General features: G+C 32.0%; 1 protein-coding gene across 5 annotated transcripts in view; it reads left to right on the top strand.

Moving 5' to 3' along the window:
- Positions 1–12,493, top strand: part of f-cup (leucine rich repeat containing flyers-cup) — a 41,992-nt gene extending 29,499 nt beyond the window's left edge. For all 5 annotated transcript variants that reach the window (XM_075292131.1, XM_075292133.1, XM_075292132.1 and 2 more), the window contains 7 exons: positions 1,609–1,732; positions 1,822–1,991; positions 7,198–7,610; positions 7,689–7,832; positions 7,889–8,077; positions 11,940–12,131; positions 12,196–12,493. In XM_075292131.1, the coding sequence (XP_075148246.1) occupies positions 1,609–1,732; positions 1,822–1,991; positions 7,198–7,610; positions 7,689–7,832; positions 7,889–8,077; positions 11,940–12,131; positions 12,196–12,301 (1,338 nt within the window). In that variant the 3' untranslated portion in view covers positions 12,302–12,493. The remainder of the gene's footprint in view (positions 1–1,608; positions 1,733–1,821; positions 1,992–7,197; positions 7,611–7,688; positions 7,833–7,888; positions 8,078–11,939; positions 12,132–12,195) is intronic.
- Positions 12,494–15,285: the final 2,792 nt, after the last annotated feature.

Below are 15,285 nucleotides of genomic sequence, written 5' to 3'. Positions count from 1 at the left end.
ATAACATATACAAAGAACAACTATTCAATATAAATTCCAAGCATTTTAATTTATTTTTATTTTTTAATAAAAATTGGTTACACAAAAAAAAATTCTGATTCAATCACGAAATTGGTAATTGATCCAATTTATTTTTTAATTGAAATGTCTTCAATCACAGAGATAGTATCAATTAAAAAATTGATTGATCCAATTGAAAAAATTGATACTATTAATTTTTCTGACTGATTTTTGTTTCAATTAAAAAAATTGTTGAATCAATTAAATTTTTAATTTAAAATTTTTCAGGGCTCAATTAAAACTTTAATTGGAAAATTTTTTGTGCAATTTTTTCTGTGTATTTAAGTTCGAAAAACTATTCCATTAAAAATTCTTCTATCCAATTCAATCTTTAGTCAAAATAAAAATCAATAGCGTTAAGTAATTTAATCAATTAAATTTTGAATTGTATCAATTAATTTGTTATCAGTGATTGGTGATTTCAATTAAAACATATTTGCAACAATTAAGTTCGTGATTGAAATTGATGCAATCACAAACTTAATTGAAGCAAATATTAAATTCATTGTTTAATTGAAATTACATGAGTCACGAAAATATAACATCAATCTCCAATAATAATTGAACAATTAATCGATTCAATAAAATCATTTAACATTATTAGTTGGTTTTGTTTAAACAAAAAAATAATATATTTTTTGTTTTGAAGATTTTTTCAAATTCAATTAAGATTTTTATTAACATATTAATTTCTTTCACTATAAATTCTAAAAACAAAATATTTATTTTTATATTCGAATTCGAACTAGAAATTTCAAGTTATTTTTTTTTTAATTACATTCTTAGCCAAAACAACAATAAAAGTCATTAATTAATTGAATCGATTAAATCTATAAAACACAGAAAAAAATTTCACGAAAATATTTCCAACTAAATTTTTATTGAGTTTTAAAAAATATTCAGTTAAACATTTAATTGATTCAACAATTTTTTAATTGAAACAAAAATCAATCACAAAAATTAATAGTATCAATTAATTTTTTAATTGTACCAATTAATTTTTTAATTGACCTACAATTAATTTTTTAATTGATAATATCAATTATGTGATTGAAGACATTTCAATTAAAAAATTAATTGGATCAATTAATTTCGTGATTGAATCAGAATATTTAAAGCCATTGATTGAATTCTTTAAAAATTAAATTAACAGTAAAAGTCTGTGATTTATTGAGGTTTTCTGTGTAGCACACAGAATAAAACATTCTTTATATGTAATACAGAAATTAATTGAAGCAAATATTACAATAGGTTGATTTTTAATTGAAATTATATCAATCGCAAAAATTTAATATCTGTCCGACATTAACAAAATATTATTTGCCTCTTTCTAATTATGTGATAATTTTAATATTGTTAAAAAATAATATAATTTAATTTAAGAAAAAAAAATATTAATTCAATTTTTTCGACCGCAACTCAAACAAACCATTGCTTCCTCATAATACATCTTTATAACAATTATATCGTATATGTATATAAAATAAATATTTACTCCCATAAATTATAAAACATAAATATCCTCCCATATCCAATCAACAAAAAAAGGATGTATCAAATAACGAACTAAACTCTTTACCTGGTGGTATTGGTTTTTTGGTGCGTCTAACAACGCTTTTATTCGCTTATAACCATATCAAAGAATTGCCACCCGATTTGGTGAATATACGTTGTAAGTTTCATTCCCTTAAACGCAGATCATTGAATGAAAACTAAAAGAACTAATCAAACGCATATCTTTTCTCTTAATTTCTGGGTTAGGTCTACAAAAATTGGATTTAATGCATAATGATTTGGTGGCATTGCCCGAAGACATGGGCAGTTTGCGTAAGCTTCAATGCTTATATGCTCAGCACAATGATATACGTGAGCTACCCGATTTTGATGGTTGTGATTTGCAGGAGTTGCATGTTTCCAATAATTTCATTGAGGTAAGTAATATCTTGGGGGACAGTGTTGCCAGTATTGAGGATTTCCCCCTAAATTGGGGAATTTTTTATAGGATGAAATTTTTTGATTTGGGGACATCAGGATTTGGTGGAGAATTTTTCAAAATCGGTTCAGTACAATAAATCAGGTTGAAACTCTTTTTATTTCTTCGCTGCGCTTTCCGAAGCATACTTTTTGGAACATTTTGCGTTAACTTGGTCACCCATATACTTCGAGCTAAAAACAAATTCGAAAAGATTTGAATTCTATATAAATTCCAACTAAATCGACAATGTTTATTTCACTATTCCCCTTCCCCAAACCAGATATCGAAAAATAATATACCCTGTATTAATTTAATCACCTCCTCCCACGTAGAGTAGATCGGAGAAGGTTAAATTTAGCCATATTTTTGTAAAGATGGAATATCCCCACTAACTAACCTATACATCATCATGGAGCTCAACATCGTCAGTCGGCTCCTAAGAGTAGGCAAATTAATCAGCCTCAATCTAGAAGTGTATGAAGGAAGAACAAAGTCACTGTTCCAATGAAGATGTCTCAAAGCGAACAACAAGAACTGCTTCTGAACCGATTCTATTCTATCAATGTAAACTTCATACAGAGGATCCCACACGATAGAACCATACTCTATAATGGATCTAACAAGGGCAGTAAAAAGGCTCTTTGTAACATAAGGGTCCGAAAACTCCTTCTCCCAACGCTTTATGAACCGTAGGACCCCATACGCCTTACTCACCATCGAATCAATAGGACCATTAAAATTAATCCTACGATCCATAACAATGCCAAGATCAACAAAAGAATCAACCTCTTCCAATAACGAGCCCCGTATACTATACCGAACATCAATAGGCCTAGACCTAAAGAATCGCATAAACTTGCATTTCCTCAAGTTCAAATCCATCAGATTTACCCTACACCAATCATCAAAGCTATCCAAATCACCTTGTAATAAATGCACCTGATCAGAATTATCAAACGAGGAGAATAATTTGACGTCATCAGCATACATCAAAATCCTAGAGTTAACCACGGACTGAGGTAAATCGTTTATAAATAACAAAATCGGAGCGCGACAGGGCATACTCCAGATGGAAGCGATTTAAGATCCCTGCTTTGAAAGACGACTTTCGCGAGAAGAGAAAGCATGCGAACGTTGCTATAAAACGCGCCAAAAGGGATTACTTTTATCACAAATTCTCGTCAGCTTTAGGGTCTAAAAAGGCATGGAATATTATACGGTCTATTGGTATTGGGAAAACTTTTGGTTGTAATGACAACGTCGATGTTGACGAATTGAATTGTCATTCCAAGAGTGGACAACTTCTACAACTTCGACGTTGATATCACGGACTTTGGAAGTAATATCGATGGATTTCAGTTTTCCTGTGTCGATTTCGCTGATGTGATTTTTAGCATCTCATCTGTGAAATCGAATTCTGTTGGCCACGATGGTATTGATCCGCGGTTTTTGAAGATTTTTTTTACCACTTCTACTGCTCTATATAACCAGTCTTTTCAACAGAATTATAACGACTAGCACTTTTCCTTCTACATGGAAACATAGTAAGGTTATCCGTATACCGAAAAGTGACGGTGAATACCGCCCAATCTCCATTTTTGTTTTCTTTCCAAGGCTTTCAAGAGGATAATCCACAGGCAGTTATCTGATTATCTTTCTAACGGTTCGATGTTGTTTGGCAGACAATCCGGTTTCCGGCCTAAACATAGTTGCATCACCGCCTTGGCAGACGTATCTGAGGATATAATACTCAACTTGGAGAGGAATGAGGTTACTTGCCTGGTCCTTCTCGATCACTCTAAGGCCTTCGATTCGGTCGATCACAACATATTGTGTGCTAAATTGATAAATATATTTAATTTTTTCGTCGTCCGCAACACGTCTCGTTTGGTCTTATTTATGTCATCGTTCACAATCTGTTAGTGTAAATAGTTTATTGTCAAATTCTTTGTTCGTTAACAGAGGTGTCCCACAGGGGTCAATTTTGGGCCCACTGCTCTTCTCTATCTATTCTAACGACCTTCCTCGTCATGTCTCATACACCAAGGTGCATTTATATGCCGACGACGTACAGGTGTATATCTCACGTCCCTTATCCGAGCTCGATAATTGTGTTCGCAGGTTGAACCATGACCTGTCGAGAATTCATACCTGGGCGAGTGCTAACGGTCTTTGCTTAAACCCATTGAAATCGAAGTTTCTGATCATAGGTAAGAGAAGATCGGATCCGATCCGATATAATGTTGATATAAGGATCAATAACATCAGTATATCGCTTGTAAAGTCGGCAAAGAATCTTGGGGTTATTTTTAATGATACTCTGACATGGTCGAATCATATTTGCTACGCCATAGGGCAAAGCTATGCGAAACTACGAACACTCTGTTCGACGCATTCTTATACTCCCCTGGGAATCAGATGTCTTTTAGCTAAGACTTACATTTTACCGGGACTACTGTATGGTACGGAATTATTCGCTAGCTGTGATTCTGCAAGTCGAAGAAGACTGAATGTTCTTTTTAATAGTGTAACGCGCTATATTTTCGGTTTGAATAGTCGGGATTCCGTTTAACAATAAGCACGGAGATTATATGGTGTATCTTTTGATGGTTTGATGTCAATCAGGAGCCTTCTCTTTCTCCACAAAATTGTTTACTCCGGTGCACCTGAGTATTTATTTGAGAGACATCGTTTCACTCGCTCTAGTAGGGGTAAGAAAATTATACCATTAGTGCAACGCAGCCTTTTTCCGACTGGCAATTCTTCATATCGACCGTTCGCCTTTGGAACTCTCTACCTATCAATATTCAAACTGTTAGTGACACCAATAAATTTAAGGCGAAATTGTTTAATCACTTCGCTATCTCCTGAACGTCTTTGAATCTTTAATTTGTTTATTGAATGTTGTGTATTCTACCATTTTTAATATTTTCATAATCATGATAGTAAACATATAGTTTAATTGTTAATCTCTATCTCTTTAAAATTTTCATTTCTGTAATATTTATTTATTTATTTATTTTTTTTTTTATGATTGTACCTATGTCGGTTAACTTAAATTATCTATAATTTCATTGATATCTTATACGCTCTTATTCAATCAGTTCTGAAGTTTCCTTTACTTTGTTTGCTTCATCTTTTTTTTGTTAGCCACTTTAACTTTCGTTTTTTAACTTCGAAATTATGTTATTAGTATTATTTTTTTCCAACTACTTTTAAGTTTTTTTCTATGTAATTATACAAACATCGGATAATCTTTCCTGTACTCTAATTATAAGAATCTACTATTCTTGTTGTACAGGTCTTTAAAATAAATAAATCAATCAATCAAAAAAAAAATAAGACAGGCCCCAAATGACTACCCTGAGGCACACCTGATGGGACATCAAAGCACCTTGAATAGGAATCACCAAAAGACACAATCTGCGTACGGCAATCAAGATACGACGAAATCCAAGCCAGCTTATATAAAAAGAGCTTATGATTCACCCGGACAAAAGCCTTACTAAAATCCGTATAAATAACATGAGTCTGATTCCCAACAACGAACTGATTAATAACATGAGAAGTAAATTCCACCAAGTTCGTAGTAGTCGATAGGCCCTTACGAAAACCATGCTGGCATGGATCCAGTATCGAAGAAATGCCATGAACCATCGTTTCAAAACCCTTGGGAATAGCACTCAATTTTGCTATCCCCCTATAATTACCCACATCAAAGGGGCTCCCCGACTTATGAAGTGGTACGACAAAAGAGTTTAAATTTCCAAAAAGTCGGGCAAGGGTGTGGTATCCCCTCCCCGCCAAAATATGAACACACCAGGTACTCCATATTAATTTCATAACCTCACCGCAAGCTCTTTGTAAATCTCAAGTAAATCAGAGAATTTTAGTTTATTCACGGTACTTTTAAAAAGTCGGACAAAGGGAAGGTCCCCCTCCGCGATCAAATATCGAAAAATAAACTAGCGGATCTTTGTCTAGATGCCAACCCCAACCTTTATTGACAAAATGAGGTAGCCTATTTTCACCACATGAGCGCCCCCTACGATCTCTGTAAGTTTCAAGTAGCCGTTTTCGAGCTTACCCGGAATATACAAACAAATAAACAAACATACTTTGAATTTTAATACGAGGGGGTTCGGAAACTTCTTAGCCTATCAATGAAAGAGAATAGTTAGTTTTTCAAAAATATTTTTATTTTTCAATATAATCTCCTGAAACGTCAATACCTTTAGTCCAACGCTTTTCTAGCAATTCTAGCAAAAATTGCGGATGCGTCTTTTTGGAACACCTGTTTATATATGAAGGAGTTGCCAGATCGAAACAAAATTTAACATGTGTTCATAACAGAGATGGAAGTTTCCAAAACATTTAACTTTTTTCTGTTTATACCACGCTTTTTGTGCTAGGCTAAGAAGTTTCCAAACTGCCCACGTATATAGATTATTAAAAACCGAGCACTGCGAATCGTCAAAATTAAAAACGTTCGTTAATTTATAATTTTACTCAGATTGGCTAAAAAAAATTTTGTAAATTGTGAAATCATTTCTTTAGAATGTTGCCCCCTCATATATCTCATAAATATAGAAGAGATGGAGATGGTTCATTTTCATATTGATCTACCACCCAATTTTATTACTTTATTATTAGAAGTAAATATTCGTGCATAAATACATGGTGACCGAACTCCCTTTTTCATTTCTCGAGCATTTTGAAGGCCATTACCGATCTTCTTGTTTTGTGTTTCAAAATCTAGATCTTAGATCTTATTACAGGCCACAAACTCATTTTTTTTTTTATTTTCTACCGCAGATCCTATTTCAACAATTTATTGGCAATTTTTATGAGGAATTTTAATTTAATTAGGATTATTTTTTTTTAATTTTATATAATTATTTATAGCTTAATTGTTATGAAATTCTTAGAGATTTTGTCATATTTTTCTCTTAATAATCCTATTATTATGTAGCTATTTTATCACTGCATAAATCTGTAATATATTGTCAATTGGGCCAGGTTTGTTTTTGTATACATTACTTTGGAGAAATGTACCCAATTTGTGAACAAGAGTCAGAAAAATACTGGCGACACTGTTTGGAGAAAAAAAACACTTTGTTTCGTGGCAAATTTATTATTGTTATTTTTTCTTTTCGTTTCAGAAAATACCCAAGAAATTATGCTCAAAATTGCCACATTTAAAAATATTCGATTTACGTGACAACAAAATAACAGAAATTCCCGATGAAATATCATTACTACAAAACCTCACACGTTTAGATATCTCTAACAATTCCGTCTCTAATTTACCTTATTCATTGGCTTCGTTGGCCCATTTAATAAGCCTTCAAGTTGAGGGTAATCCGATTAAATCTATTAGGCGTGACATATTGCAGTGTGGAACAGTACGTATATTGAAGACATTACGTGATCGTCAAGCGGGCTTAGAGGCAGCAACTAAAACTTCAAATTCATCATCATCTCTGTCAGAAGGTGGCAGTATGGGAGCAGATGGCTTAAATAGTCCACGCAGGGGATTTAGTTTCGAAGATGACAATTCAATTTTCCCCGATAAGTAAGAAAATTAAAAGAAAATATTTCAATAACAATTAAGCTTATTCTGTATTTGTTTTATTTTTGATACTTCAATTAGATATAAACTCCATAAAACTCGTTGTCTCACCGTAACCATGCAGCAATTGTCGGATGTACCCAAAGAAGTTTTTGAATCTGCTCGTGATGAGCATGTTAATATTGTTGATTTGTCGAAAAATCGTTTTACAACTTTGCCAGAAGGGTAAGCGAAATTGGATAAATTGTGTTTGCATTAAATTGATTTTATTGCATTTTTAGTTTGCAAGAAATGAAACAATGTTGTTCTGAGTTGGTCTTTGCCAATAACCTGATTACTAAAGTACCTACGTTTATATCGCAATTTACCCGTCTCTCTTTGGTTAATCTATCCTGTAACAGTTTGCAAGATCTACCTGAGGAATTTGGCGTTTTGGTAACGCTAAGGGAACTTAATATCTCAAATAATCGGTAAGTAATGAAACAACTGTAACCTTGATATAGACATAATCCAATTTTTGTGGATTGCAATAAAATCAAAACTTCGAATGTTGACTTCTTACGGTTACAGAAATTGTTTGCTGATTTTATAGTCGCCACCATTTAAATATTTGACATTCAGTATTTTGATTTTTTTTATATTGTTTTTTTTTTTTTTTTTCCCCTAAGGTTCTGAGAACTAATAATTTGTAAGGTCACCAAAAATTAGTTTCTACGTTAAATGGTTCTTTACGATATTAAGAGTACATAATTAGATGATTTTAAGATTTGCAAAATCATGAAAAGCCTTTATTGGCTTCCTTTGTATTGATGACTGAATAAATAAATAAAATAAATAGTAAATAAAATTAGTCCAATTTGAGCATGACCAAAAATTTAAGTTTTGATAAATCGCAATTTCATTTCATGTTTCCCAAAGTTTCATCGATGTATGTCCACATTAGGTCTGTTCGCGTACTTTTCCAATAAAAACTAGCAAGAGAGTAAGGCTGCATTTTACTCTCTTTGCTTAAAATTAATGAAAAATATTCGGACGGCATCCAGCAGCTATTTGCACATTCAAATTTTCAGCTTCTACAACTTTAAAAACAAAAAAGATATCCTGTTTTTTAGTTGTAGTTATAGTTGCGGAACATGTACATTGTACTGGTGCTTTGTTTGTTATCAACAACCAGCTGAAAACGTACGCTATGGGTTTCAAGATTTTACTGGGAAAAAAATCTCTAGCAAAAACTTGCGATTTCTCTATCTGATGACTGCCAAATGTAGTCTCTCACCGGCTCTCTTTTGCTGGCTTTTTGGTGTAAACGAACGACATCCAGTAAAAATTTGTGATAATTATCAAAAATTATCGGGTTCTCGAACGGAGCTATTATCAGGGTATTTCGATTTTCGATATTTTATAACCTTTGCGATTTGATCAACGTCATAAGAGGTTATTTCAACATATTGAAATATTTTTTTGCTCGATCTGACATTGTCGGCCTATTTCTCCGCTTGGCTTGGGAGCTTAAATGCAACATTTGTCAGATAAGTACAAATTTCAGAACATATTTATATTGCTCCACTATAGACCGATCCCTTTTTGTATACATCCCATTTAATTTTAATTTAAATATATTTGGAGCAATAGATGTCCTACGGGAAATGGATCAATCACGGGAGGGGTCCAGGACTAGTCCATGGTATGTACGGTTGTGGTAAAAACATATGAAAGGGGCCTTAACATTGATTTGTCATTGTCGGGATAAATTTATACTTTAGGAAACCCCTTGGACTCGTTTAAATTTAGTACGACCCAATAGCAGTGTTGCCAGAAGTAGGGAAAATTTCCTTCATGTAGGTTTTTTCTAATATTTGAGCATTGTAGGGACGTAGGGGCACAATGAAGGGACTTTTTCACTGAACACAATTTTTAATCATTTTTTCATTTTGGTGGCTCTAGAGGAGGAAATTAGAAGTCGGCAAGACTTGATCTTTAACAATGTTACCACTTTATCAAAATTTGAAGAAAATCTTACCATAAATCTACCAATCAAATTTTTCTATGGAACAATTTGTCAAAATTTTATTGTAGATGATTTTGTAAAATTTTTATTTTTATAGAAAATTTTGTCCAACATTTCGTTTTATAGAAAATTTTGTCAAAATTTGGTTTCTATAGAAAATTTTGTCAAAATTTTATTGCTAAGGAAAATTTTTTTCAAAATTTTATATCTATAGAAAATTTGTCAAAATGTTATTTCTCTAGAAAATTCTGTCAAAATTTCATTTCTATAAAAAATTTCGTCGAAATTTCATTTCTATAGAAAATTCTGTCGAAATTTCATTTCTATAGAAAATTTCGTCGAAATTTCATTTCTATAGAAAATTTCGTCGAAATTTCATTTCTATAGAAAATTTCGTCGAAGTTTCATTTCTATAGAAAATGTTGTCAAAATTTTATTCCCATAGATAATTTTGTCAAAATTTTATTCCTGTAGAAAATTTTTGTCTAAATTTTGTTTCTATAGAAAATTTTGTCGAAAATTCATTTCTATAGAAAATTTTCTCAACATTTTATTTCTAAGGGAAATTTTGTCAACATTTTATTTCTATAGAAATTTTTTTCAAAATTTATTTCCGTAGAAAATTTTTAATAATTTTATTTCTCTAGAAAATTTTGTCAAAATTTTGTTTCTATAGAAAATTTTGTCAAAATTTTGTTTCTATAGAAAATTTTTTCAAAATTTTATTTCTATAGAAAATTTTTTCAAAATTTTATATCTATAGAAATTTTTTTCAAAATTTTATATCTATAGAATCTTTTTTCAAAATTTTATATCTATAGAAATTTTTTTCAAAATTGTATTTCAATAGAAATTTTTTTTTCAAAATTTTATTTCTATAGAAATTTTTTTTTAAATTTTATTTCTATAGAAAATTTTTTCAAAATTTTACTTCTATAGAAAATTTTCGCAAAATTTTATTTCTATAGAAAATTTTCGCAAAATTTTATTTCAATAGAAAATTTTCGCAAAATTTTATTTCTATAGAAAATTTTCGCAAAATTTTATTTCTATAGAAAATTTTTTCAAAAGTTTACTTCTATAGAAATTTTTTCAAAATGTTATTTCTATAGAAAATTTTCGCAAAATTTTATTTCTATAGAATTTTTTTCAAAATTGTATTTCTATAGAAAATTTTCTTAAAATGTTATTTCTATAGAATGTTTTCTCAAAATTTTATTTCTGTAGAAAAATTTTTCAAAAAAATTTTTGGAGACTTTTTTTTTTGTTTAATTTATTTTTATATAAACTTTTTCCAAAATTTTGTTTCTATAGAAATTTGATCTACCAAAACATCAAGAATTCTACCAATCTACCAAACAGAAAAAAATATACTATTTTTGGTAGAATTCTACCAACTGCGTCAACCGTGTTGGTAATACAAATTAACGAAAAATATTTTTGGGGAAATTTTTTGGGAATGTAGGGGAAAGAAGGGGACTTTTTTGTCCTTAAAAGTTAAACCGAAATTTTCCCCTGGCAACACTGCCCCCATAGACAGGTCCTCATGACCCAGTCTCGGAAAAATTCTTAGGAATCTGTTGCATCCGTATCTCTCGAGGAATGAAACAACTTTTAAACTGTGTTGAACTATAGGTTATTGTGATAATTGTATTTCACTAAATGTAAGATTTTAATATCAAGCGAGTATGGTGTTTGTTTTTTTTTGTGCCAATTTACCCATTTTATCAAGCTATTAGCATTTTGTACCGGTCATTTTAGTGATTATTAACTAGTCGCCAAGCAGGACTCCTAGGCGACGACGATCTGTTTCGACTGTACAGGGAGTGGCTTTTTAAATTTCGAAAAAAAAATAAAATCAGGAGAATACAATGGAATGGATGAAATAGCACTTTTTTGTCGTCATGAGAGACCGATTTTTCTTCAATTCATCGACAAATGGAATCTATCACTCGGCATAAAAGAAATCTGTCATCACCATGTAATCGACGTGAAACAAGCATACGAGAAAACGGCCGATGGATAGTTTTCCTGTCCCGTTTATAGGGAAATGACTTTTCATTAAAAGTTTTATTGTATCATTTATTGGTTTTCCTCCATCACCCATATTACCGACCATTGTCTAGTCTAGTAGTTTTATAGAGGTATTTATTCATCTTGAGTGGTTCATTGTCCAAAAGTTAGATTTCACCATTGTTCACTTCGTTTGTCCTAGTCTTTTCAATCTTACAGTAGACTCATAGAGAATGTCGCCATTGGCATCTTGCAGCAATATTTCTTTAATACCGAACAAAAAATTTTGTCCTTTTTATCTCTTTTTTTAGATTTGAACAATTGCCAAAGTGTATATATGAATTAAAGGGTCTCGAAATTCTTTTGGCTCGCGACAATCACATAAAATCTATTGATGCAAGCAACGAGGGTCTCGGAGCCTTAAAACGTTTGGCCACAGTAGATTTGCGTAACAATGACATCGATCATGTACCACCAATATTGGGAAATTTAAAAAATATAACGTAAGTATTATCGATTTATATCACAAGTTGGTAAACTTCTACTATTAGAAAAAACTCTTTGCAGAACTTTGGAGATAATTGGAAATCCATTTAAACTACCACGCCATCAAACACTAGAAAGGGGTACAGAGGCCATTATGTCATATTTACGTGATCGTATACCGGTTTAAAAGCTTTTAAAAAAATGTACAACACAAACAGGGATAGCTGCAGCACAAAGAAATTTTGCTTCATAGAGCAAACAAAACATTAAATTTGTTTACAACATTTATTTATGGAGTATTTTTTATGTAATTGATTATTTGTTAAAAATTATTGTTTAAAACAGCTTTTTTGATTTGCCAAATATATATTTTATTTTATGTGTATGTGTTTTAGAAAAACTAGTCATTATCATCAAGAATTGTTATTGTTTTTTTTTTTTTGCAGGCAATTATTAAATTAATTTTTTTTTTTTTTTTTTGCAATTTTATAAGTAACAACAATACAAAGTAGCGATTTAAGGATATTCTTAATATTATAAGATATTAAAAAAGAATGCATTAATGCTATTACCATAAAGTTTCGTCCATTTTAATAATTAAAATAAAAATTCATAATATAAAGGGTGATTTGTTAAGAGCTTGATAACTTTTTTAAAAAAAAAAACGCATAAAATTTGCAAAATCTCATCGGTTCTTTATTTGAAACGTTAGATTGGTCCATGACATTTACTTTTTGAAGATAATTTCATTTAAATGTTGACCGCGGCTGCGTCTTAGGTGGTCCATTCGGAAAGTCCAATTTTGGGCAACTTTTTCGAGCATTTCGGCCGGAATAGCCCGAATTTCTTCGGAAATGTTGTCTTCCGAAGCTGGAATAGTTGCTGGCTTATTTCTGTAGACTTTAGACTTGACGTAGCCCCACAAAAAATAGTCTAAAGGCGTCAAATCGCATGATCTTGGTGGCCAACTTACCGGTCCATTTCTTGAGATGAATTGTTCTCCGAAGTTTTCCCTCAAAATGGCCATAGAATCGCGAGCTGTGTGGCATGTAGCGCCATCTTGTTGAAACCACATGTCAACCAAGTTCAGTTCTTCCATTTTTGGCAACAAAAAGTTTGTTAGCATCGAACGATAGCGATCGCCATTCACCGTAACGTTGCGTCCAACAGCATCTTTGAAAAAATACGGTCCAATGATTCCACCAGCGTACAAACCACACCAAACAGTGCATTTTTCGGGATGCATGGGCAGTTCTTGAACGGCTTCTGGTTGCTCTTCACTCCAAATGCGGCAATTTTGCTTATTTACGTAGCCATTCAACCAGAAATGAGCCTCATCGCTGAACAAAATTTGTCGATAAAAAAGCGGATTTTCTGCCAACTTTTCTAGGGCCCATTCACTGAAAATTCGACGTTGTGGCTCGTTAGTAAGTCTATTCATGATGAAATGTCAAAGCATACTGAGCATCTTTCTCTTTGACACCATGTCTGAAATCCCACGTGATCTGTCAAATACTAATGCATGAAAATCCTAACCTCAAAAGAATCACCCTTTAGTTACTACATAAAAAATGTCCATACTCAGCAGAGAACGGCTGCGATCTACCGCAACCGACCAGTGTATTTAGTAAACACCAATATTTGCAATTTTAAAACATGCCACCGACGACAGTCGGTGTTTGTTAGTATGAGTGTTGGTCTCTCGAAAACACCGTAGTAAAGCAATCACACAAATTGCTTACCCCATAGACCTTATAATACATAGATGGGCCATGGGCGTCAAACTATGTTTGACAGTTCCGAAGATTAAGAATAAACGAGAAAAACAATTTTACACAAAATTAGAACGTTTATGATGCACCAGAGGATTTGTAAATAAATTAATATATTAAAAGTTCATATCTGAACAAAAAATTGTGACCAAAACCGCGAAAATACGAAATTTAATTTTGAGCAGCATTGCTCTTTACGAACAACACAAAAGCAAATGCTCGAAAATTAATATTTGGGACTAACTCTTTACGAAAAAATCAAAACGAAATGTCAGAAAATTAATTTTTGGAACTGACACATTTTTTTTAAAGAGACACATGGCCTATCTATATAACATCTATTGTCCATGGGTTACCCATCTCTGTAGTTTGGAATTCTCTTATTTGGCAATCTCTCAATTCTCTTGAGGTAATGCCAACTGCTGGTAATTGTTGTTGTTGACCCAGCAAAAAAAGCGTCGCCAAAAAAGTAATGAAAATGTTCCTTTTGGATCCGGAAGTGGTGCAACATTGACGCAGAAACGATGAATTTAACATGGGCTTGTCATAGGACGGTAGTCATCCATTACAACAGTCGTTCCACTGAATTTGCATCACTTCTTTTGGTGCGATCCGAATTCAATGTTTTGGATGTAAATTAAAATATTCTGTGATATTTTGTCAAATAAATAATTTTTATAATTTGTTATAATTTTTAATGGATTCTAACGTTTGACCTCAAATATTTTCAAAAATTCACAATTTTTTCAGATTGGATTTAGCATTTTTTTTTCGACAAAATTTAAATGATTTGTACCATTTTATGAATTCTTTCCCTGTTTTTAACTTATTTGAAACAAAAAAAGTTAAAATTACCCATTAAAAGTATGAAAAAACCAAGTTATAAAAAATTGAATTAAAAGAACTTCCAGGGTAATTAAAATAAAGAACATCATTGGGAGTGCATCTTCTGGAAGTGCTTTTAAAGTTGTGCCTTTGGAAGAACTTCCAAATTTTTTTGCTGGGGAGTGCAATCACACTTAAGTGCCACACTCGTTTTTTGTTTACCGAGCGTTGTTACGATGTCGATTGGTTTAAGATTGCAAGACACTGCATACGAACATTGTTATATACTAGTGGTGTTTTTATTCTCGCATTTGTAACAATGTAAAAGATCGCATTGGTGTCTTACTCACTGCCACCGACATTTTGTGGGTAAGATTACAATACGAAAAAAAAGCCACCGGTTGCAGTTCTCTGATACTCTGAACGTTTCGACATAGGAGCGCTATTTATGTTGTTTAGCAACTTAAAAGATTCATCTCGGCCAAAAATTGGAATTAAATTAAAAATTACATTTTTGGCGATGAAGCTCCGACAAAGGATAGTATTTATTGATGGAACGGTGAATTCAACCGAG

The sequence above is a fragment of the Haematobia irritans genome, chromosome 1 (genome assembly GCF_050003625.1).
Source record: "Haematobia irritans isolate KBUSLIRL chromosome 1, ASM5000362v1, whole genome shotgun sequence".
NCBI lineage: Eukaryota > Metazoa > Arthropoda > Insecta > Diptera > Muscidae > Haematobia > Haematobia irritans.
Note: the sequence above shows the minus strand (reverse complement) of the source record. Positions and strands in the feature narration are given on the sequence as shown.